At 41.8% G+C, this 25,183-nt stretch overlaps 1 protein-coding gene across 18 annotated transcripts in view; it reads left to right on the top strand.

Annotated features, from left to right (window-relative positions):
- The window catches only part of LOC125893948 (uncharacterized), a 42,061-nt gene that overhangs the window by 14,303 nt on the left and 2,575 nt on the right, over window positions 1–25,183 (top strand). For 4 of the 18 annotated variants that reach the window (XM_049584966.1, XM_049584965.1, XM_049584961.1 and 1 more), the window contains exons 3-33: window positions 74–385; window positions 514–618; window positions 744–862; window positions 1,777–1,995; window positions 2,703–2,790; window positions 3,178–3,330; window positions 4,315–4,412; window positions 5,692–5,864; window positions 5,961–6,077; window positions 6,679–6,939; window positions 7,204–7,335; window positions 7,466–8,452; window positions 9,684–9,914; window positions 10,055–10,279; window positions 10,380–10,592; window positions 10,728–10,958; window positions 11,053–11,274; window positions 11,453–11,647; window positions 12,445–12,678; window positions 12,874–13,041; window positions 13,203–13,409; window positions 13,588–13,779; window positions 14,431–14,636; window positions 14,964–15,032; window positions 15,159–15,203; window positions 15,897–15,959; window positions 18,246–18,425; window positions 23,198–23,587; window positions 24,107–24,229; window positions 24,461–24,580; window positions 24,683–24,763. In XM_049584966.1, coding sequence (XP_049440923.1) covers window positions 74–385; window positions 514–618; window positions 744–862; window positions 1,777–1,995; window positions 2,703–2,790; window positions 3,178–3,330; window positions 4,315–4,412; window positions 5,692–5,864; window positions 5,961–6,077; window positions 6,679–6,939; window positions 7,204–7,335; window positions 7,466–8,452; window positions 9,684–9,914; window positions 10,055–10,279; window positions 10,380–10,592; window positions 10,728–10,958; window positions 11,053–11,274; window positions 11,453–11,647; window positions 12,445–12,678; window positions 12,874–13,041; window positions 13,203–13,409; window positions 13,588–13,779; window positions 14,431–14,636; window positions 14,964–15,032; window positions 15,159–15,203; window positions 15,897–15,959; window positions 18,246–18,425; window positions 23,198–23,587; window positions 24,107–24,229; window positions 24,461–24,580; window positions 24,683–24,763 — 6,159 coding nt within the window. The other 14 variants (XM_049584962.1, XM_049584963.1, XM_049584971.1 and 11 more) reach the window with 14 other exon arrangements.

Below are 25,183 nucleotides of genomic sequence, written 5' to 3'. Positions count from 1 at the left end.
AAAAGAAAAAAACCACAGAGTCCTCCCATGTTCTTTTCATCTGTATCTGACATACTTGTGCTGCCTCTCCCAGCAGGCTCAAGAGGAACACAAGGGCGAAGCTGCGATAACGAAGGAGCCCGAAGAAGTTGTGGAGGAGGTGAAGAAGGAGGACACGGAGAAAAAAGAGGAAGAACCAGCAGAACAAGAGAAGGAAGGCAAAGGAGAGGAGAAGGCAAAGGAGGAGACGAAGAAGGAGGCAAAGAAAGAGGCAAAGACGGAGAAGCCTGTAAAAGAAAAGAAGACTGAAAAGAAGACAGAAGAGGCTAAAGGCTCCAAACGTCAGAAAACCATGCAATGCAAAGTCACCTTACTCGACGACACTCAGTTTGAGTGTGAGCTTGATGTAAGAGACCTCCCACAGTATGGTGTCTTGTGTTTGTGCAGTGGCTATCGCTGTTGTAAAACTCATGATCATGAAGACTCGCTAATATCCCACTGTCTGTTTGTGTCTCTCTCTCTCTCTGTCTCTAGAAACATGCTAAAGCCCAAGAACTTCTTACAAAGGTGTTCGACCATGTCAACCTGCTGGAGAGAGATTACTTTGGCCTCGCTACCTGGGAAAGCCCAACCAACAAGGTAGGCTGCTTTTTCTGCTCCTGTAGCTCCAGTTACTCTGCAAAAGCATAACCAGATACTTTACATGGTGCTGAAATTAGCTGTGAGCAGTAGGTAATTTGTTTTATTTTTCTCATTTTGTGCAGACATGGTTGGAATCCACCAAAGAGATCCGGAAACAGGTGTCAGGTGCTGTGTATGAGTTTACATTCAACGTGAAGTTCTACCCTCCTGATCCAGCACAGCTCACTGAAGACCTCACCAGGTGAATGTCTCCAATAGCTCGACATTTGGGGCAATCTGCTTTTTCATTTAGATATGGCATGTTATTTAGTGAGCTATAGAGGTGCTGGTTGTAGGGGTGGGAATTGAGTAACAGAACCAGGTCGAATTAGTCCGATCTATTGGAATTGTAACATGTAAAACTGTAAAACAGTGATGTCAAACTGACGTCTATGGTGCCTTGAAGAACCGTGATAATAATGCTGTTTGTAATGTCTGTAAAATGATCATTTCAGCTAAGTGTGAAAAGACCAGTAGTATGCCATAACGTCTTTCTACACAACAGGCTTTAAAACCAGGAATACCACATATCTGAAACACTTCGCATGAGCGCCACTGCCTCAGAAACGAGCAGCATGTCTGTTTCTGAGTTATCCTATTATAATAACATTAACACCATGCAGGCAGGCTTAGCAGATTTTTTTTTTTTTTGCAAAAAAAAACCCTAGATAAAAATGAATGCTTTACAGATATTCTCTCATTTCATCTGCACTATGGTCAGACTCAGAGGTAATACAACAGTTGCACTCACACTGAAAACTTCTGTAGGCCTACTTTTTTTCCACAAAGTAAATTGATCAGGACTGAATAAGATAAAGAACTGGACCAGTAAGCAGAATTGATAATGGCATCAGTATCAATAAAATCTTGTCAATTCCCATCCCTAGCTGGTAGGTTATTTTTTTAAACTATGGACAGAGTCAAGTAGCCATTTTCCCACTAAGCTAAACTGCCACCTTTAGCTTCATATTGGGACTTCTCAGCTAACTCTCAAGCGTGTATTTCCAGAAATGTCGTCACTACAGTAAAATCTTGTATTATTTCTCATTTAAAGCAGAACAAAGTTTTATCGTCTGCATAAGTGAGGTTATTTTTTTCCTTTTACGTCTTCTTCAGGTACTTCCTGTGCCTCCAACTGAGGAAGGACATTATGCGTGGTGTTCTTCCCTGTTCCTTTGTCACACTGTCCCTGCTGGGCTCCTACACAGCCCAGTCAGAGCTAGGAGAGTATGACCCAGAGCTTCATGGACCAGATTATGTAAAGGATCTGAGCCTGGCCCCGGGACAGAGCAAAGAGCTGGAGGAGAAGGTGATGGAGCTGCATCGCACATACAGGTAATCAAAGGGAATGGGCATTGATTGAGTAAAATAGTGATGCAGTCTTAAGGTAAAATGTAGTTTTCATTAAAGGAATAGTTTCCCCCAAATCTTAATCTTTACTCTTACCATTAGTGCTATTCATCAGTCTGGATCGTTTTGGTGTGAGTTGACGAGCGTTGGCGATATCAGCCACAGAGATGTCTGTCTGCCCTCTCTTGAATATAATGGAACTAGATGGCACTAAAAAAAATACATTTGAAAACAGCAATGTCTCTTATGTCTACTACACTTACACCCGCCAATCGTGTCACTGCATAGAGGGAAGCATGTTTTACTAATAGACAAGAGGATTGTGACAGTACAAGATGTAAACATTCATGGCATCCTCTCCAGTTGGACAGTAGTGTAAGATAGCTCAGCGATGCTAGGTAAGCTAGCAGTCTATGCCTTCCTTCTGTTGAATGCTTGGCAGGTGTAGTTTGGTAGAAAGAAAATAGTTCCTACATGAGACAGCTCACAACAAGGTCTGTGGATTAAGAGGAAAAATAAGTATTTTTTTTTTATGTTGGTGTGAACTGTCCCTGTTGGTTTGAGTAAGCACAGCTCAGCAAACACAAACTGTGAAGGGCCTCTCCCTAAATGGATGACTTGACAAGTCCTCCAAATAATCCTGACAGTAAATTATATATTGGATAAGACCCTCATCATCTGTGTTTTTCCAGGTCAATGAGTCCAGCCCAGGCCGACATGTTGTTTCTGGAAAATGCCAAGAAACTGGCCATGTATGGAGTTGACCTGCACCAAGCTAAGGTAGGTTTTAATTTGAAATATGTGAACTGTTTAGATTTGTGTTGTGTGGTTTCATTGATGGTGCAGCTTTTTTAATGGGAATTCTAAAATGTCCATAAAGTATTTACCAAATACATTTTCATTCACGCGTGTCGTTATTTTGCAGCAGCATGCTTGTGTTACATCAGTAGTGCCCAGATTTTAATTACAAAATTGATGTCAGCCCCCGGTCAGAAAAAAAGAAGAGATTAATATCATTTCAAACCCCATGACCTCAAATTCCATGTCCTCTATAGTGTGAGAAAGTCTGCCTCCCAGTGACTGTCTACTGTAACTGCAGGGTCAGGGTGATGGCGTGCTGTGATGCAATAATATGATAACTGTTTCATCCCGTTTCTGTGCACACAGGATCTTGATGGTGTTGACATCACGCTGGGTGTTTGCTCTAGTGGTCTGATGGTTTACAAGGACAAGTTGAGGATCAACCGTTTCCCCTGGCCCAAAGTGCTCAAGATCTCCTACAAACGCAGCAGCTTCTTTATCAAAATCAGGCCATCAGAGGTAAATCTGGATTTATAATTTCCATTAATTTTGTATATTTGAATCAGATTGCTTTTCTTGTCAATCTACCTCGTGCAAACAGGGCTGTGATAGTAACTGCATGACAGCAATATGGCAGGGTTGAGCTCCTTATTGTGCATATGGTGTGAGAAGCGATTTATAACAAACACAATAATCATTATTAGATAGTTATGGTGTAGTTATCATCGCTGACTGTTTTCCATGTTGTTGAAAGGATTCTTTTTAGACTGCAAGCGTATAAGGCACATTTATTTTTCTGATAAAGCGCCAAGCCTTGATATATTGCTTTTTAACCATAGTACATCAATACCGTCACAGTCCTACATGCAAACCACAACTATTTTCTCCTTAATCCTACTCCACCTATCTGATACCATGGTCTTGGAATTTTGTGAAGAGCAAATTATTACAGATTAACAACTGGATTTTAGTTATGGACACACTGGAGCCTTAATTACGTATTTATATTTTACCAATGCCATTAGTATTAGATTTATAATATTGTTGTTGGATTATAATTGCACTGTTGTGTTTTGTGTTATTTTCAACAGGTTGGGAATTGCTGTTTGTTTAAAGCTAATGGAGACATAGTGTTTATAATTTTCAGCTATACACATAGACTTGACAGCTGGATCATTCTGTTCAAGGTCACTTAATACAAACAAAATCATATAAACTGTTTCAGGTTTTGATGCTACACTTTTCTGTAAGTGCGTTTTTATAGCTTGCATTTAAAATAATTTATAAATAAGATTTCCAATGCTTTGATTTAAGAAATTGTCAATTGACAATATGTGTATTCAACCCTGCTCCAGGACCTATGTTTCATGTTTGTATGTCATGTTTCATGCTGCATGCATGGCACAATGATGTGATCAACACAAGGTCATTATAATAGACATTAGACATTATAGACATTATAATAGACTTTTAGACTTTTAATATTTGTTTCCTCTCTTACAGCAAGAGCAGTATGAAAGCACAATTGGCTTCAAACTGCCCAACTACAAAGCCTCGAAGAAGCTGTGGAAAGTTTGCGTCGAACACCATACCTTCTTCAGGTAAGACCAGGTCATTCTCACCTTATTCTGAATGACACTTCCCTGCCCGGCAACAGAGGTCATTCTGAGGTTCTGCCTGTCCCCTGGATAATTGGCTAACTGCTCTCTGCAGCTTAAGCCTTATATTGGCTCCCTGGCACTTTAACCACTGAGGAAAGGCTACATACCCATGATCTTGACCTTAGAATTAAACCCCTAAGGTTTTGTCTACTTAGTAAGATAAAGGTCAAAGTTGTTGCTAACCTTGTTGCATAACGATGACAATATTCAGGGAATGTAAAATCCTTTGATGTGAAATTATGTAATTTGTACTAAGACTCCTGATACGCAGGTCCATCACTGAAATGAAATTGTCAGATGTATTTAAATGGTATTTTTCAAGCTGGACCCTTCTTCCCAGTGTTTTTCTGTCAAAGTGACTAATGGGAACAATTTCTGAAATTGATCCAGTATTGAAAAAACAGGCTGCAATGTAAGCACACAGGATATGTCCGCACTGCCAATGTACGTCCACTAGAAGTGCTTGTTTTTGCCGCTGAATGGCTCAGATTGTGTCTGACAATTTATTGGCGGGATCCTGACAGAGATAGACTTTTTTGTTAAAGAGTATGATCCTTTTTGTTAAACCAGAAACAGCCCTGAAGTTGCAACTACTAAACCCACCAGGCTCCATTTGAATTAACAGTGATTTTAGCACGTATAGAGCCAGCATATTTTCACATCTAAAGGGTTAAATTAAGGGTTTATTTCAACCAAACCAGAGTTAGTGGTTGTTGGAACAGTGGAAAGACGAAACAAGGTGGCTTTTGTGAGTTTTAATTTGTTTCTGTTGACTTAAAATGAAGTTTATTTTATGCTACTAAAATCACTGTTTATTTAAATGGAGTCTGGTGGGTTTGGCAATGGCAATGCCAAGGCTGTTTCTAGTTAAACAGAAAGAATGTACTCTTAAACAAAAAGGTCTATCTCTGTAAGGATCCTTTCCATAAATTGTTAGACACTTAGATACATAATCTGAGTCTGTCAGTGGCTAAGACAAGCTCTTTTTGTGGACATACACTGACTGTGCAAACATACACCAAATGAATACATAGCAGCCTTTTTTGCCACTGTCGTCTGCACCAATCTCATTCAATTATAGGACCAATTAAAAATTGTTGTTCCCATTAGACACCCATTAGACACAAAAGCACAGGGAAAAGGGTCCAGGTTTAAAAATAATGAACTTACCCTTTAGTGGTGGATGGATGATTAATAAATTAATGTTTCTGTCCCTCAGAGTTCCAACAGTAGAGCCCCCCACATCACGTCGCTTCCTCGTCTTGGGCTCCAAGTTCCGGTACAGTGGACGTACTCAGGCCCAGACCCGCCAGGCCAGCTCCTTGATTGACCGCCCGGCCCCTCGCTTCACACGCTCTGCTAGCAAGAGGCTGTCCCGTAACCTAGATGGAGGTATGTCCATGTGTATGTGTGTGAACCCGTGTTGGAATCATTGTATAAAAGGCACGAGTTCGATAAACTACTCTCTGGCTTGTTTCGCTCTTGCAGCTGGAGATGAAACTCTCCAGTACCCGCAGCAATTCTCAGCATCAACCAGCTCTGAGGTTGATGATTTGTCGCTGCAGCTGACATCTGACAAACCTCAGCATTCTCCTGAATTCCAAGGTACCAGGAACTGTGTGGAGCCGCACCAGCGCTTTTTGGCATATTTTCAACATTTATTCTCGCTTGCAAACAGCCTTTTCAAATCATCTAACGTGCTCATCCGTTCTGGCTCGTTTGCTTTCATGTCTGTAATCCTTTTGAAAACATTGTCAGCTGCGGCACAGATGGTTTACTTGTCAGAATGCTGACCTACTCTGGCACGAGGGTAATGTCACCCTCCTTATACTTTCCCTGGCATGATCCCAGGGTATCTCCGGTCACTCTGAAAGGAAAAATAGGTTCCTCACATGCTTAAGTACACACAGGCATTGCCAGTCTTGAGGCTGCTGTTTCAGATTTTTTTTGGCTTTTTCAGAAGTTGTGTGTTGCACAGTTGCATTCATTTGTCCTTTGCATCTGTTCTTGTTGTAAAGGATGAAAGGCATCTTTCATTCAGCTTTGTACTAACCTCGGCTTAGTGGACTCACAATAGTCTGGCACAAGTGCCTGGCGTCTGGCTTGGTCAAAAATACGCTTGAAGCACTGTGAAGCCTTCACAGTGGCTGTCATCTCTACAGCACTACCATTACATAATTGCCGTCAACTCGTCATCTCTTCACAGCCAGAGGGGAGTCTGAGCAGACTTTCATTGAGTCCAGGGAGGAAGGGCAGTCTGTTCACACAGTCACAGTAACCTGGCAGGACACTGAGGCTGGGCAGACTGGCTCTCAAACCACCACCACCCAGACAGTCAGTCAGCCGTGGCAGGAGCTGGCATCTGATGTACAACAGCAGATGAGAAATGAAGATGAGTGGTCCGTTCTGTTCCATCGTCAAACTCCTTTTCCCTTTGTCCCATCTTTTGATTCTGTGAAACAGCCAGGTATTTGCACTTTTAAATCTGAACCCAGATTCTCTATCTCTCATTTTGGCTTGGCTTTTAAAGATCTTGCATCTAAATGTTATTTTATTGTGACCAGCGTGCACCTAATGAATGATAACACTACATGTACACTGCATTATTTTCAAAGGCTATTACAAAAACTGAGCATGGGGTGCTACTCTGCCCCGTATTACAATTTGAGATTTGTGTGTGTGTGCTTATCTGGTACAAAATTATTCAGTGTTGTTTCTCTGATGTTGTCAGCTAAGCTCAGCTTGGCAAAAACAAGCTCTTTGGACCGGCTGTTGTTCCCAGCACTGACACAGCAAGATGACTGGTACCTTTACTTTGACCGATTCTTCAGCCTATCTTCATTCGAGCGTGTTGAGAAACCATGTGAGTTTCTTTGTGTGGAAATATGACGTATGGAGTTTGAGCACTGTTGGTACAAAAACAAATGAACAGCCTGTAAATTGAATCACATTTTAGTTCCTTTCATGGCTTATTGTTTTGCTTTCCCTCCCAGTCCCTCCCCAAACTCAGTTCCAGCTCCAGGAGGAGGATGAGCAGGGCATGCTTGTCACAGAGCAGAACCTGACCAATGTGGAGGTCATTGAGAGGCTGCAGGAAACTGTGACCATGGTAGACAAGCTGAAAGAGGCAGTTGTTTTGGAAAAGAGGCTGAAAGAAGTTAAGGATTTAGAGGAAAGGCTCCAAGAAGTGGATGAGATGGCAGAAAGACTTCAGGAAGTAATAGAAGTGGAGTTGGGTAAGGAAGAGGTAGAGAAGTTAAAAGAGGAAGAGAGAGAATTGGAGCAGCAACAACAAATACAAGCTGCACGTATCGCAGAAAACGTCTTGAGGAAATCTGTGAGCACGGTCGAGACAAAAGAGGATGAAGTAGATGAATTGGAAGAGCAGATAAAGCAGGTGTTTTTGAAGGGCTTGTTGCCAGAGGAGGAAGAAGTCGAGGTGAAGCAGGAGAGTGAAAAAGAAGTGACAGAAGAGAGTCTGTCAGATGATGGCTTGGGAGAAAGGCAAGGTCAGATAGAAAAGGAATGGAAAGTCGTGGTGAAGCAGGAGAGTGAAAAAGAAGTGACAGAAGAGAGTCTTTCAGATGATAGCATGAGAGAAAAGCTACGTCAGATGGAAAAGGAATGGACAGACAAGGTGATGGAGGAGCTGAAGTCAGGATCTTCAGATGTTGCCACTACCACTTCTGTTGTTACATACCAGAAGGTGGAGCGTAGGATTAAGAAGAGGGTGACTATTGTAGAGGAGAGAGGGCAGAAGCAGGAAGCTGTGGAAGATGTGCAGGTACAGCGCAGTGTAATGTCAGAGGAGAGGCTAGAAACAGTGGGGACATGGCGTAAGACAGAAACACTGGAGGAGATTACTGAGGGAGAAGTTACAGAGAGGCGTCAGGCTGAGGATCAATCTCAGGTGGCAGATGAGGACATCTGGTACATAGTTTTTGACCGCCCTCCGTACAAAGCTGTTTTCACGCCACCAGGTACAGTATGGCATTGTGCAAACAGCTTCAGACTTCTGCTAATCTTGCTAATATCACTACCATTTTCCTCTCGAATACTTTTTGTGTGCTGTGTACATTAACAAGTGAGAAATCAGCTGCTGTTTATAAAACCCTCTTTTCTTTTCAATGAAAGGAGAAGTTAACAGGTTTGTTTTGATTGCCCTTCCCTTTCTCTTATAAATGTCATTTGACATTTGTGAAAGGTCGGTCTGTGCTCGGTTTAATTCTGGGTTATACTCAGGCAGAAACAGTGGAGAGAAAGTAATGGCAGTGTAGCAGACAGCAAATTTGGTCGATGTAGATGTCCTAATTTTGCAGAAGGGGTGAAAATATGGGTATCATAGCAAACAACCGTAGCCTTTATTTTTCAGGTACATACAGAACGTTTGTGGGAATTTAAAGGGTTGTTTTTCAGTCATCAGATGAACAGACTAACCCACAAAGAGCACTCCTCTCAAACCTGAAACCTCACTCATAACCATGTAACTCGTGTGCCTGTGTGCACCAAAACACCAACATAACCAACTAGTTTGTTGTGCTTTTCCTGAAAATGGGTTTGTCACCCGCTGCAGTGAGGTGTTTTTGATGCTTGACGACGGATTTGCAGTCTTAGTAATATCTATACTTTGGAAAAAGTTTCTTGCACACCCTGTCCCGCTTCACTTATACCACCATGGTACAACTCAGCTTTACTCGACTCAACTCGTTTTCCATTAGCAGAAGTTGTGGATAGTACCTGGTAAAAGGTGGAGCTAAAACACCACTGAATTGCCATTTGCACAACACTGTCCTGTACAAACCCATCATTTTGAATAGCCAAGCTTTTGTTGTCAACTGATTGACATTTTAAACATTTAAAAGAAATACTGCCCTCAGCCTTTTCTGATACAAAGTCTTTCTCCTTGCTGTGACAAACAGACACATGCTGAGGATCAAGAACACAATCCCTTTGATATCCTCCATTTTTTGTATGTTTGTGTCACGTGCAAGATTGTGTCATAGCAGTTTCATGCGGCGCCACTTTGACAATCAGCTAACAATTCCACCCACACTAAGGGGTTACTATAACGTAAAAAAAAGTACCTGGTACCAAAAGAAGTGGGTCAGTCAGCTGTACCATGCAGTGGAATTACAGCTTTACCGTGAGCTTTTTTACACTGCATGTTTGCTCCCATGTTCAAAGATTCTGTGTCTTTACTGTCATCATTAGTTACCAGGGTGGAACGTGCTCAGGTGGATGAAGGCAAGTATTTCTCCTCAGACACTGAGATTACAACAGTTCAGGAGAAAACTGAGAATACAGTAGAAGAGACACAAACAAGAGAAGAGGAAGTATGGCGTATACCAGAGATCCCACCCCCACAGATTCTCATTGAAAGAGATGACGACTGGTTTTTGTTATGGGATGCCGTTCCCAGAGAAACATCATATGTACCACCAGGTACTGCTGAAAAAAAAACCTGTACTGCTTTTCAAAACTTTGGCTGTCCTGTGCTGTATTTTGAGCTTGCTTGCGAATATACAGGAAGTGTGTATTACTGCTTGTGTTAAAAGACTTTCTCCCAACTTTACTCATATCAGTTACCTGGAAGGAAGGAGACCAGATTGATACAGAAGTATATGTCTCTGTGGCTCAAACTGCAACCGAGGAGGAGATTAGAGAAGCAGTAGCTGAAGAGAGAAAGATAATAGAGGAGGTGCCAAGATATCTACAAGAAATCCCACAACAGCCAGTGATAAACAGAGATGATGACTGGTTTGTGTTGCTGGATGTTGTTCCCAGAGAAGCTCCATATGTACCTCCAGGTATTGCTAAAATGCTGGCTCTGTTGTACTTAATTCTGCGCATACAGGAAGTGTGTATCACTGCTTGTGTTAAAAGAATCTCTCCTGACTTTACTCATAGCAGTTACCCTGAAGGAAAGTGACCAGATAGAGGCAGAAAGTTTTGTCTCTGTGGCTCAAATTGCAACCAAGGAGGAGATTAGAGAGGTAGAAGTTGTACAAGAGGCACCAAGATACCTACAAGAAATCCCACAACAGCCAGTGATAAACAGAGATGATGACTGGTTTGTGTTGCTGGATGTTGTTCCCAGAGAAACTCCATACGTACCACCAGGTATTGTGAAAATCCCTCATACTGCTACACAGCTGTATCAAAGCAAGCAATTATCCTGAGCTCTGCAGATGCTCTTATCCTTAAATCCCCTGTACTGTCCAAAGCATCTGAAGATTTTCATCCCTTTTGTCTTAGTTGCTGCTGCAGAGCGTGTTGAAGTGTCCCCAGAAGAACATGTCTCTGTAGTTGAAATTACAACCATTGAGCAGAGAGAAGAAAGAGTGAAGGTGGTGGTAGACACAAAAATAGATCAAGTGCTGGATGTGAAGCAAGTAGTAGCACTGCCACCGGCTGTGAGAGAGATAGAAGATGACTGGTTTGTGCTGCTGGATGTTCCCACTAGAGAACCATCATATGTGCCACCAGGTATTGGCAACTTTCACTCAAGACCCACCATTAAGACTTGCAAGCTTGTTATAAATGTCTTACAATACTCATTCATAATTCTGTTTGTCATTAGTTACAAAGGCCGAGTATGTTCAGGTTTATCCTGAAGAAAGAATTTCTACTGTGGCTGAAATGAGAACGGTAGAGTCCAGGAAGGAGGTCGTAGTTGAAGACATGGTGGTGCAGACAGAGGAAAGAGCACAGCAGAAAATATCCCAGCCAGTCATCGAAAGAGATGACGACTGGTTTCTTTTGCTGGATGTTGTTCCCAGAGGAACTGCCTACGTACCTCCAGGTACCCACAGCCTTCTTTGGTTTTTCTTCACACATATTATCACACCAAAGCAGATTATCTTACAAGTGAACTGGGTGTCACTCAGACGATTCAGAGATTAGTTCTGTTGTTAAACTGTATAAATAGGAGGTCTTTCTTCACTTTTTCTGAAGCTTGAGTATAATTTGTTTGCTTTCAGTTCCTCCGGCAAAACCAAGCCAAATTTATCCAAGTGTTCAACCTCGAGTTGAAGTGATAAGCATAAAGCAGAAGCCGCAGCAGGTTGATCTTGACCAGATTAGACTGCAGCCTTCCCAGCCGCTGCCAGAGAGAGATGATGACTGGTTTGTGTGGTTTGATGCCGTTCGTGAAGAGGCAGTCATAGCACCATCAGGTATATAATATACAGCCGTTTTCTCATATGAACTCCGGACAATATCCGGTGAAGCAGGTCTGGACATTGTCCCGAGTTTCCCTTTCACACATGTAGCACACGACAGGAAATTTTCTATTCTCATTTCCTGGGAATGCTCTGTTTGGTTTAGGTGAGGGGTGGTGCCTGGGTAGAGCGTGCAGGAGGCATGACGTGATACGGATTACACTTCGGTCCCATAGCTGGTTCGTAATTTGGTCATACACAGCAGAGTCTCTTGCCATTTCTTTAATTTGTCTGAAGATTTTGCCTACGGCCCTTGACAACAGAAGTTCCAGAATCTCGTCATCTCTCCAGTTAGACATTTTCGTTGTCATGTTCGAGAAAATGACCCTTGTTCTTCACCCTTGGATGTTTGCTTTCTTCCAATTTTACTCAAGCCACATGATAGAAATATCATCAACATGTCCATTCGTTAGCTGTGAATTCTCCGGACAATTACCTGCTCTATTCACTCGTCAGTCAGACATTACACTTATTTTACGAAAGAGCGGGCAATGTAAAGTCTGTTTAATGTCCGATCCAACTGTTTTGGACATTTGCGTCCTCACATACAGCTCCTCCATGTGATTTCTAGATAATTTCAGGTTTGCAGCGCATGTGTGAAAGGGGCTTTTGTTTGCACCCCATCAGAATTCACTCTGAAGCGTTATATTTAAAGACTTTACCCTTTGCCAATTTCTGCAGCTTGTAACTTGCTATGTTCAGCAGATATACTTGTGTCGCTCAGCTTCATTGACTCTGTCTGTTTGTGCCAGTTACTCCTGTTGAGATTATTCCGGATAAGAGGAAGATGTTTGATCTTGAGGTGACAACCACAGAGACCACAACATGGAAGAAGATGATAATTGGTGTGGACAGCAGGCAAGATGAGACACGTCTGTCTCAAATTAGACCTTCACAAGTTGCACCGCCGTCCGAGAGAGAAGGAGGAGATGATTGGTTTGTCCTGTTTGACATCATCCGTGAAAAGCCTGTTGTCATACCGCCAGGTACCTTTCATTGCCACATGTCTGCATACACTGTGCTAAAAAGTTTAGTTGAGTGGTGACTGAACTGGGGGTGGGAGATATGGCCTAAAATAATATCACAATATGAAATTTCATGTGATATTAAAAATGATAGAGGTATTAAATATATCAAATAATTTTGCATCAGGTTTATTTACCCTTATTTCTCTGTGTTAGTTGCTGTGGTTAGGCGTATTGTGGATGTGATGCCAGCTACTAAACCAAAACCAGTCATCATAGAAGATGTGAGGCCCTCTGTGAAGTTGGTGGAGATTAAACCACCGCAGCCGAGACAGGTGGATGATGACTGGTTTGTGCTGCTAGATGTTGCAGCAAAAGTTCCAGGTATTCTGCTGTTTTTGTGCGGCTGCTACTGTGAGACAGAATCAGACAACAACATGGTGTCTGTGTTTTCACTGCAGTTTTACTACATATCTTACCATGTTCATTACCTTTAAGAAAAATTGTGATCTGACTGAGAAAGCTTTGTGTGTATTCTGCATTAGTGGCTGTGGATCAGCGTATCCGTACATATCCTGAAGTAAGACCAGCTAAAGAGTTTGCAGCTGTAGAGCAGAGAGTGCAGAACAGAGTTACCGTAGTGGAGGAGAGGTGGCAACAGGAGAAGGTGGTGCAGCAGAAGCCACGTCCAGTAGTGAGAGAGGTGGACGATGATTGGTTTATTCTTCTGGATGTGGCCGCTAAGAAATCAGGTATAATAAAAAATTATTTAGCCAGCCTTTACATGCAAACATTTTTATTTGAGTTTGTTAAATTTAGGTAACAGTTTTACTTCGACTGAGCAGGGTAATCTGTTTCACTATAAACGCAAATGTCCCAGTATTTTGTACTTTATTTCCACAATAACACCTGGTTGTGTATTTGTATTAGTCGCCGCCCCTCAACGTGTCCAGTTCCCAGCAGCAGTGAGAGCTCCAACTGCTGTGGCCAAAACGAGGATTGCTATTTCTGAGCAGAGACCATATTTTGAGAAACGGATCCTAGAGGAAAGACGTCCAGTCACACAGACGCATGTCAACGCTGATTGGTTTGTTCTACTAGATGGTGGCCTCAAGGAGTCAGGTATTTCTCACCTGTTTGGGTTTGTTATCTTTTTTGCAGATGAGCTTCTCACACGTGTGGTTGCACTTTCCTTGCTCCATGAAACGCTTGGCAACATTTGCAGCCTGTTTATAGGATACAATGACTTTTGCTCCACAAGTGAATGTGAGCAGAGATGCACATTCGGCATCATTCAAGAACCTCTTGCCGTGCTTTGTTTTGCAGAATCTCAGCATTTCACCAGTTCAGCCACATGGAGCTGGCAGCTCTTTTGCAGCCTAACGTCATCTGCCTTTGCATTTATCATCGGATTGCAACAAGAACTAATCCATGCTTTTGCTCTCATACCACTTTTTGGATATTTGCTTCTGGCCCACCTCAGGTTCTGACTTGCGCTTGTCCTTTTAAAAGAGACTAAACACAACAATTGAGGTAGGTATACCCTGCAGTGTGTGCATTTTTCTGATCACATCGAGACGTGAGACTGTAAGTATGATGTTGCGAAGATGCGCTATTGTGTGTTAACTGTATTTGTATGTTTAACTTTTTCACTGTGCTTTTACTCACTTAGGGGATTTGATCATCTGCATACAATCTTATCCAACCATAACGCACTGTACTGAAACATATTTCCTTTTATTTACATTTCTGTTCCGTCTGTTTTTGGCCTAGTGGTGAGCACACAGAGGGGCACCCGTCCTGTCAGTGCTCCGGTCTTCTCCCAGGCTGCTCTGGCCGAGGCAGGGATCCCCATGGCTCCTCTCGATCAACCCCAGACCTCCACTCCAATCAAGACCAGCCGCCAAGAGGACAGAAAGCTGGAGGTTACCGTAGAAGCGGTGGAGCCTTCCAAAATCGAGGCTGTGTCTGAGGTCAAGGTATTCAATTTCACTCTGATCAATCTTTTACATGTTTGTGCTGTAATTTCAATCTAAATGTTAATGTGCAGGAAAAATGTGGCATCATATGTGTGTGTAAACCATACATGCCTAATAGGATAGCTGGTGCCAGTGAAACACCAACAAATTATTTATAATGTGTCCTCATAGTGATTGCCTGGGTAGTTTGATTGTAGATAATGATAAAATATGAAGACCTGTTTTAAATGATATTGCTTCATAGTCTTTGATGATAAAATATGCTTAAGAAGGGAGCAGAGATTGTTCTCTGTGTCTGAGTGTGAACTGTGTCTCTTGCTGCTGTAGCCAGCAGTGTGGAGGGACCAGAGAGAAGTAGACTCTTCACTGATATCCACCATCAATGGGGACATTCAGGTTAGTGTCAGACGCTGGCCTCTTGCATGTGGCCCCTTTGTAGAAGACTTGTTTCCACTATGGCTGAGATGTAAAGCCGACAAGCAGAGGATGCTAACTCGTGTCCCTCTCTCCTCCCCGGGCTAGCACGAGTCTGAGGTGTCGATCACGGAGGTGGTGCGAATGCGAAAGGTCAGACTCTTTAGCCTCGTATACGTTTCCGCAGCCATTTCTCCACCTCCATTCTGATGATGTCGAGCTTCTCATCCAAAAGACTAATCTCACCCTCTTCTCATGTTGTGCTTCCATACGGCTAGGTCTTAAATGAAATCCACATCAGGTTCGATGCACATAAAATATATTTTAAGAGGTAGAGAAATGAATAAATGGAATATGTAAACATTGAGTACCTGGTGTTAATAGAATAATACGACATTAATATAAAGAGACTATGCTTTTACACATAAGCTGTTGGAAAGGCATTCATTTCCTCTCATTGCTTGCTGTTGTTGTAAACCCTGGAATGCACACATGCATGACTATAGATTTGTGCACTTTACTAAAAAAAGGTGGCATGATAACTGGTGTTTTATCACATTTCTGTCACTCCACTGTTCGTTTTTCTTTTTCGTTATGAGAGTAGAAATCTTACGTCAGTCCTCTTTAGTCTTAGGTTTATTGTTTTGTTAGTACGTTGCAGATTGGCCTTTATGGTCACTTTGTCTTAGACTATTTTGCATGCAGACTCCTCACAGCTCTGTTTGTCTGTTGTATTAACACTGAGTGAATTTCATAGTATGCATGTCCAACGTATGGCAGCTCAATGCCAGCACACAGGGGAACTGAAACAAACCCACACTTTTTTTTTCTTTTCATTTTTCACAGAAAAGAGCTAAGAAAATTGAGGGTGACTCAATTTATATAAGACATAGCCTTTTAATGTTGGAGGTTTGTATCCCTTTTGGAGACGTCAGTCTCTGTCTGTATTTTCTTGCTCTTTGGCACAACGGCCGCTGTTTAATATCACGCTTGCATGTGGCATGATTCACACTTTTTGCACCAGCGTTAATGAGTGGCTTTAGATGACATGATAAATGTTTGTGTGTGTGTGTGTGTGTGTGTGTGTGTGTGTTGCAACGTAACTCTAATCCAGTTGTTTCAGGAGAGTGCTGTTGAATGTACAACAAACAAGTATTTGGTTATGTACAGGTATTCTTCCACTTACATTGGTATATAAGAAAATGTTAAGGAAGCTGCCGTTCATAGCTTCCTTAAACTGTCACTGTTCACATTAGGGCTGCACAATATATCATTTTTTATCATTATCGTGATGTCAAAGATAGCGATACTGCACTCAGGGACTTTTTTGGTTAGTTGAAAGAGAGTATTGTAGAAAACTGCACTTTGAAATATAAATATTCTTTTTTTAGTGTTGGAAATAACTCAACCAGCAACTTTAATATCTTTATTTATCACAAGTAATATCATTAACACAACAATTAATGTCACTGCATATCGTGCAGCCCTAGTTCATAAGCAGCTCCATTTTTCTATAATTGTTTTTCCAGATCATCAGTATTCTCCTGTTCCTGCTTTTGCTCTTTTACCTCCGTCTCATTTTCTAACTTGCCAGTAACGCATTGCACTTTCTCAGCAGTTATGCTGATAAAATCTTCTGACCATAGTAGTTTAAAATTAAAATAATTATACATCTTTGCTGTTGTATGTGAAAGAAATGACATTTGGATAAACACTTATCATTAAGTTGCTCTTTAGCACCACAGTAAGCCATAATTAACAGTCAACTCTTCTGTTCGTTGACTAGAATCATTGTCTGCAGCATGTTTGGTAAAATGGGAGTCGGTATCTTGCAGATTTCTAAAAAGATCAACTTGGTGCTAAATGTTGCCAAATGAGTGCTGCTTCTGTTGCTTTTGTTCATTTGTGTTAAATGAACAGGTTTCCATTTCTACTGAGGCTTCATCTTTGACAACTTGTTCCATGTCTACTCTCATCACCTCTCCTGCTCTTTGATTTGCAGCCTGTTTTCACAACATGTTTCGCTACAGGCCACATGCTATGCGATAGTAGACCACTAACCCTCTGAGACCCACCACAGACCCATTTTTTTCTTTTTTAAGGGAAGATAGCAGATAGCAAGATTAATTTAAGATGCAGCTCAGAACTGCATGTCACAAATTTGTTATAAACATTGCGTTTACGTCATGAGTTTATTTGAACATCTAAAGTTAAGACTGTGTTAGGACTTAGAACAATATGGTGGCGATTCAGTATTTTGGTTGCAAACATAAGCATTTTTTGCCACTCGAGCATTGATGAAAATTGTAGAAAAAAAATCCCGCAAATGACCACATTAAGGCCCAAGACCTTGAGGAACTCCGTAGAGAAATGCATGCTGTGGTTTTTGTGAAGTAATCACATTTTTTGGCAATAGGCAAAAATAACATGTCATTTACTGCATGCAAAAATCTTTAGGTTACAAACGTAACCCCGGTTCTCTGATAACATGAGTTAGGTATCTCACTATGGGGTACGCCCCATCGGGCTAGGTCTACTAGTTTCATATGATACCAGTATCATAACTCTAGCTTTAGACAGACTCTTAAACGCTACTGACAAGGAATGTCATTTGGGATCATCGGTGGCCCCACAGGTCTCAGAGGGCTAATGCTGTGCTGTGTAACTTATAGCTCCTTCCTGTCCAAACTCCAAAAATCACGACACCGGCTCTTCTGAATCTTCCCTTTATAAACCAAAGTCTGGTCTCATGAATCAGCCACCAGACTTGATTTTCATTTTGAAAAGGAGTTGTTGATAATCTCTCAAGAAATTACTAAATGTGGTCATCACGATTAATGGGCCCTTCTAATTTATATTCCTTTAGAATCACCAATTAATCCTGCTTCCGCTTGTTTATTTAATCAGAAATAAGTCAACACAAAATGTACAAAAACAACAGAAAACATGATCTAACTTTTTCTCCACTTGTCTTTGTCCTCTTGTTTGTTAATCTCTCCCACCTACAAACATCTCCTTCATCTTCCCTTCCCTTCCCCATCCAACTTTCACCCTCCATCTTCGCTTGACTTCTTATTTTTTCTCCCTTTATTGTTTTTGTACTCCAATTACACCCCCCCCCCCCAACACACACACACACACACACACACACACACACACACACGGTCTTTCCCCTCTTGACTTTCCTCTGTATAGGATTTCGAAAAGCCTCAGGAGGACCTGCTCAGGCATCACGCCAACATCAGCGAGCTGAAGAGGAACTTCATGGAAGCCGCACCGGAGAGCAGGCCCAGTGAGTGGGACAAGCGCCTCTCCACGCACTCTCCGTTCCGCACCCTGGGCATCAATGGTCAACCTCTGCCCAGTGCAGATGGGGTAAGTCTCCTACAAAAACCACTCGCCACCAAATCCTTTTTAATTGGTTTAACCTGAGTCTGCCTGTTCAGGAGTTGGAGCTAACCGAGCAAAACATTTTTAATTTAAACTGAATTAGAAAATTATCATGGAGACTAACAATTCCTGAGCTGACTAGGTTAAAGCTGTGTTTATACTTGCGTTATCATGTTTGTTTTCCATGGCTCAGAGATTATTGTACTCGATTGGAAAACAATGCACTGGTATGAGCAGTGTGCATGGATTCATGATGGAACAGAAGAACCTGAAATTCTTGCTAACGTCTTGTTTGATAGTAATTTGTAAACGTTTGTTTAATTTTGAACTTTGAATATGTGCATTGGATTCTATTCTTTTACATGATGAATATATTCATACAAGAGAAATTGGTAGAAGAAGGGATCAGGCTCTTCCAGTTGTCATTCTTGGTTCTCTTACAGTCTGAGTGCAGTGGATCGTGTGTGCATGTACGGACCTATTCAAGGAGATAGCATGTGGTATGCAGCACATGCATGTGTATGAAGAATGCTGTTGGACTTGTTGTGAATAGGGTCTGTACTTTTGTTCTGTCACTGAAAGACTGATGTGGGCGAGGCATCTTTGGGACAGGTTGTCCACTCTCTGAGAACTCACTTTGGTTCATGTCATCTGCCTCGGATGCCTCTGAACCCTGACGTGTTTGTATTGCATGACTGACAGACCTGACATTGAAAATTTACCGCATGACTCTGCGATTAATTTCTGCACGTTCTGCTGACAATGAGCAGAATTTACCTTTTCCCCCTCTCCTCTGTCCCACCTTCACTGATGAGCTTCCTTTCTGCTTTCAATACTTTATGCTTTGCTCACCTTTCTTTTCACACTGCTTTGACCTTTTTTGGCTGCTGCTCCCTCCAAGTCACATTTGTTTTCTCATAAAGAGACAAGGCCTCATTCACAGTTGTATCAGCAGTTTTTGTCCCACTCTCCCTATTTTAAAAAATAATGTAGCTATCACAGGATCACACAATAAAACTAATATAATTGCATAGTAATCTATGTAAGTGTAAGTGTAATCTACCGAGGTTCATTTCACATGCCTTTTGGCGAGAGATTAACAACTGCAGCTTAACTGTTGGGACACAAAGCATTTTTACAGTTGGAGATAAATGGCCCCAAGTAAATCATATTGTCAGGATGCATTAGAGTTAAAATCAAAGCAAAGCAAATCTGACAGCTTAGCGTCTGTAGTGAGGAGATGAATCAGAACAATTGTACAACATTTTTGATGTAAGCATTCAACAATATGACACCGGTCAAATGTTGTTTGCCCAGTGGAGTGGACACAATACTGTTCGTGCTCAGTTTTACAAGCCAGTTTGTCATTGTACTTAACCTTCAATCATGTATTGACCCAACTGTGAGAAGAGTAAACACTGATAATATCGCTGGTTTGCACATTTGACATGCAGCAGCAGAACTGGTCCAGCTACTTCCTGACCTGTTACTTCAAATTAGTGAAGTTTTCATTTCATAACTGCTATGCAGCAGCCTTCAGACAGATAAAATACACTTACCACTCAAACACAATACTGCACTGGGTAGTTAAAGGTCTACTGTGCAGGCATTGTTAGTTATTGTTAAGAAAAAAAAAAAAATGCTCGCCAGCAAAAGTACAAGCAAAAGCCAACCCCAGATTCACTCTCATTTGGGAACAAGCTTTGTCTGATGGGTGTTTCGACTATCTGCTTTTGTGTTTTTATGCCTTCATGTCAGCGACAGCTGTGGCCGGAGGCATTATGTTTTTGGGTTGTCCATCCATGTTTGTCCACACAGGCACATATGTACGTACGTCTCATTCTCGTGAATACAATATCTCTAGAAGGCCTTGAAGGAATTTCCTCAAATTTGGCACAAACGTCCAACTGGACTCAGCAGTTGAACTGTTTTATGGCACTAACTCAAGAATTCACGCTAATTGTGACAAAGTTTCGCACAAATGACATAGAATAAAAAATGAAGTGATGGCATTTTATATCCCAAAGGTCATGAGGTCAGCTTCACTGTGACATCATATTGTTCTGCAAAAACACCTTTATATATCAGGAACAGAAGGGGAGACATTAAGTCAGATACTGAATTAGTGATACTAATGTAGGTTGCCCAAATTAAAATTGTGCTGATTGTTTAGATCTTCTGTGCTGATGGGTTGAAGATGTGTATAAAGCATCCATGTTTTAGAATATGTAGCATCTTTGCGTCTTTGCATGTAAATTGTAACTGCAACTTGATTGGCTCGCAGAGACGACAACTGCATGCCAGTAATTTTAGTTTTCAGTGCTGTGTCAGTGCTGTGTTTTCAGTGCGATTTTTGTAGCTTCCTGTGGGATGCGGGCTGCTTATGGTCTGGCACATGGTTGCTATCTTTTTATTAATTCTCGACCTCACCTGCACGCTGTGCCTAGGAATATCCAAACCATAGAAAAATTATTTTTTAAAAATTATAAAATACAGGCAGGTCAGAGTCGGTGCTAGTCTTCACCAGTCTGAAATCCTCGAGCTAGAGGCCCAAATCATTGTAGCTGCACTGACACTGTTGACATCAGCTACTGAGATTCATCTAAAAATGTATGGAATGCACCCCTTTTAAAAAAGATACTACAAGTGTGGATGGCTTTCTGTCTTCTTATAAAAAAAAAATGATGTTGGACATGAAACAATGCAAAGATGCATGTTAAAATGCATGTGCCGCTAACATTTCCGTGCTCTGGACAACATAAATTCCTGAAAAAAATCACATTTTGTAGTTTTCAGTAATCAGTTATTGTACAGCTCTAGCTTTTACAAGTTTCAGTTAATTTTCGGCCATTGCAAACATTTCAAAAGTCCTTCCTGTCATCTCTCTTCCCTCCTCCTCCTCCTCCTCCCCCTCAGTTTGTCATCCGCCTCCCTCGCGGCCCCCTGCTCGACTTCTACTCCAAACGCAGCTGAGGGGCCGTCTCGACCCTGCGGAAATCCCACACAGGTGTGAGTGTGACCTGCGGAGACCGCACCTAATCCATCTACCCATCAACCTCTAGCTTTCTCTTCTCCTCCTCTCCTTCCTTCGCCTCCTCTTCAACATCACCGTAGCATTCTTCATCTCTCATCCTCTGCTCCACTTGAGAAGCTGCCCCTTTTTTTCTGGCCTCTCTGGGACAAGATTTTCATTGCTTCTGTTTCCCACTGCTGCACAATTGACCTGGTTTCTCCAGCCAGAAACAGACCTGTTCTCCAAAGACTCGTTGATTAGGACTGGAAATGACAATCAAGCCACCACTCTTTTGCATTTTCTGTGTTGTTTTTTGGACTTTAAATCAACCAATACAGCGTAACAACTGACTTTTATCCAAAGGCTTTCAATGTCTGAGCATATCACTTTGAGCCTGCTTTTATACACAATTTGAGGTACGTTTATATTGTCGGTTGTTAAAAGATAATGTCTAAGCTGATCACTGTGATGTGACTTTTTGGATACACAAACTTTTTTCCTGATTCCACATTAAGTAAGCACTAGAAGATGGCAGTCAAGTTACTGGGAAACTTTCTTTGTCACAGTATGGTATTTCCTGTGATGGGAGACCTCGAGGCAGCTTTATTGTAATACCTATTAACCTCTTTGTCCTTCACCAGTATTTGGCGAGGCAGTATGTAGCAACTGCAAGAGATTCCTTGTTGCATGATGTTTTTGACAATCAACTTTGACCAAAGAATAAAAGGCATTCCATATACAGTTGATACGATTGTTTGCTCCTTGAAATTGTTACTCAAGTTTATGATTTTATTTAAATGATATTAAATCATGTTTTAGGGGATGACTGTCGAACAAAAGTAGTGTGAGTGGCGTGTCGTTTATGCAGTCCCTCCTGACTGAAAGAATATTCAAGCAAAAAAACAACAACATCTCTTTCATTCTGATGCATGCTGAGTTTTATTCACAGATGAAATAAAGAATATGGAGCAACACCTGTATTCAGTATCCATGTTATTTGGTGACTTATCAGCATGCGTCATGTGGAGCAGTTAGGAAAAGGGCACACTGTGGTCATGAAGGAATATGGACATGGTCTGCAATAAGATTGTGTTAAAGGGTCAACTTTGTTTCTTTTTTAATGCTGTGTTTCCCTGTTTTTTTGTCTAAGTGACTAATCAGAACAACAGTATTTAAAAATGGGTCCAGGGTTAAGCGAGACGAAACAGGCTCCAATGCAGACAACTGAGCACTGTCAACTTATGTCCACTAGAAGTGCTTGTTTTTACTACTGACGGGCTCAGATTATTATTTGAAGTGTCTAACAACATTGTGGAAAGGATCCCCACCAAGATAGACCTTTTTGTTAAAGGGTGAAAATCATTTTTGTGTAACCAGAAACACGCCAAAATTGCTGTTTATTTGAATGGAATTTGAATGGTGGGTTTGGCTGTTGTAATTTTGGGGCTTTCCTGGACCAGTTTCAAAAGTTGTTGCTCCCATTAGTCACCTCGACAGTACACAAAAACATGGTAAAAAAGAGTCCAGCTTGAAACATACTAAAGTTACCCATAAAGCTGTGGCATTAAAAATTGTTGTTTCTGTCATATAGATTTTAATACAAGCCAAAGAAAAGCTGTAGCACCTCATGAAATGGATACTGCACTGTACATACCATACAGTTGTATATTTTTAACATGCATGCATTATAATCTGTGTAAGTAGTGCCCATGATCACGTAGTGACTGTGTTGTGTCTTTTTTAGAGTGTGTGCCTTAGTCCCCTTTGCAGTGGTGCAGAGACAAAGACTGCACACGAGGAAACCAGCAGCAATTTGGGCTTTTCAGGCGTGCCAAGTCCCGCTGTGAGCCACAAGAGTGAGCCTGATAGTGTTGAAGCCCCCGGTGCTCCACTTGAGGAAGAGTCATGTGATCAGGAAGAGGTTGTAGTTTTTGAGACCTCCTTGGTGCCCATCGTAGAGGTGGAGATGGCGCAGCTGCCTCCCCCCTTCGACCCCTGCTGTAGAGCTTTAGATGGGATCCAGGAGGAAGAAGAATCATATCCAGACGCGTCAGAGGGCTCTGGAAAGATAGTTGGATCTTCCCCAGCTTCTTATTTCAGGAGCGATGGTCCACAGGTCGTACGCTGCTTCCAGGTAGCCTCCTCAGGGTGACGCTGATTCTGTCTCTGCTTGGCCTCTGTGTGATTTCAACACTGCCACACTCGCTCACTCCTCTGCAGCACCGCTATAAAACTTGTGAATCTGTTAAGTGCCTAGTGAAGTATCCGCCTCATTCGGATATCAGTTTGGTTGCTGCAGAGGTGTTGCACAGGGGTGTGTTCTCAGCTATGGTGATGGGTTGCTGTAACACTAGCGCTTTGTTCTCCACCACAAAATGTACACATTAACTTTCATGAACTTTCCAGCCTATGATGGCTTTCTGTCTCCCCGTTTCTTTTGTTGGTGGTGGGAAAGGGAAATAACAAGGTGATTCTGTTATTTCCAAAAATCCTTAACAAATCTGGTGAGGGGAAAAAAGGGCTGTTGTGGTGACAATCACTCCACACAGGCAACGGCTTATCAGGGAACGCATGGTGTGAAACAAATTGGTTGCGGTGAGGTGAAAAGTGTCTGGTTAAACAGCCACTCATGGGGCTATGCTCCCATCCACAGCCCCCTCTGGTGCAGACTCAGACAATCACCATCACAGCTGTCTCCAATTCTTCACCCAGTGGCATCACCACCACAGAGGTCCCTATCGTCCCAACCAAGACCTTCATCTATGAGTCTTCAAAGGTAGGGGCTCCAGCACCTGCTCAGCCCAGATGTCTCAGCTGGAGGCAGTCTGTATGCATGGAGGAGATATCAACACTACAGAGCAAGCAGTGCAGGGAGGACCAGGCCAGGGGCTCCAAAATGAGCATGAGACAGCACTGCACCTTCCCTGGCTGAAGCTCAGGGTCGCATTATCTAAAAATGATCACTCAGTCTACCTGTTTTGGTCTTTTTTTTTTTTTTTTTCCTCAGGTGGCAGTTGATGGGACAGACGAGGACAAAGATAACACAACTGTGTCCAGCTCCAAGACTGTTAGCTCAGAGACCACCAGTGGCACCACAGTCACCACCACTACCACTCACATCTCAAAGGTCAGCAGGACAAACTTTGATCTGTGTTATATTGATTTCATTTTATTTTATTTTATTTGCCTTTTATTTTATTTGCCTCTCAATTTTTCTTCTCTCCACCAGGTAGTGAAAAGTGGATCTACAGAGACTCGTGTGGAGAAGAGGATTGTCATAACTGCGGACTCTGACATCGACCAAGACAAGGTACAAACCCTCAGCTCATGACATAGAACCGTAATATACAGAATATTAAACCAGGTTTCCTACTAAGGATGTGCCAGATCAGCAGGGATAGCAATTTTTAATCAACTAGTCGGCGCCAGAAATACCAGTCAGTTAAACTTATTGTTAAGATAACTAAAGGAAAGTCAGCATGAGTGTTTTCTTACTTCCAGACTAGTCGACTAGTCTGTTAAACTTCTAAGTTTAAGTCGTTAGGAACAACCCTTGCCCCTACGCAGTATGGAAAAATATGGGATTTGATTTCAGTCATTTCCAGGTCTGGGTAATTTTGGAAGAAAACAAAGGGGAGCATGTTAAAATTTGTGTTTCCAGACTATTTACCCTATTTTGTTTTTTTTTTTAAAATATGAAGTTCAGAATTTCTAAAAAGTAAAATGATCA

The sequence above is a fragment of the Epinephelus fuscoguttatus genome, linkage group LG8 (assembly GCF_011397635.1).
Source record: "Epinephelus fuscoguttatus linkage group LG8, E.fuscoguttatus.final_Chr_v1".
In the NCBI taxonomy this organism is placed as follows: Eukaryota; Metazoa; Chordata; class Actinopteri; order Perciformes; family Serranidae; genus Epinephelus; species Epinephelus fuscoguttatus.
This window is presented reverse-complemented; position numbering and strand designations above follow the sequence as displayed.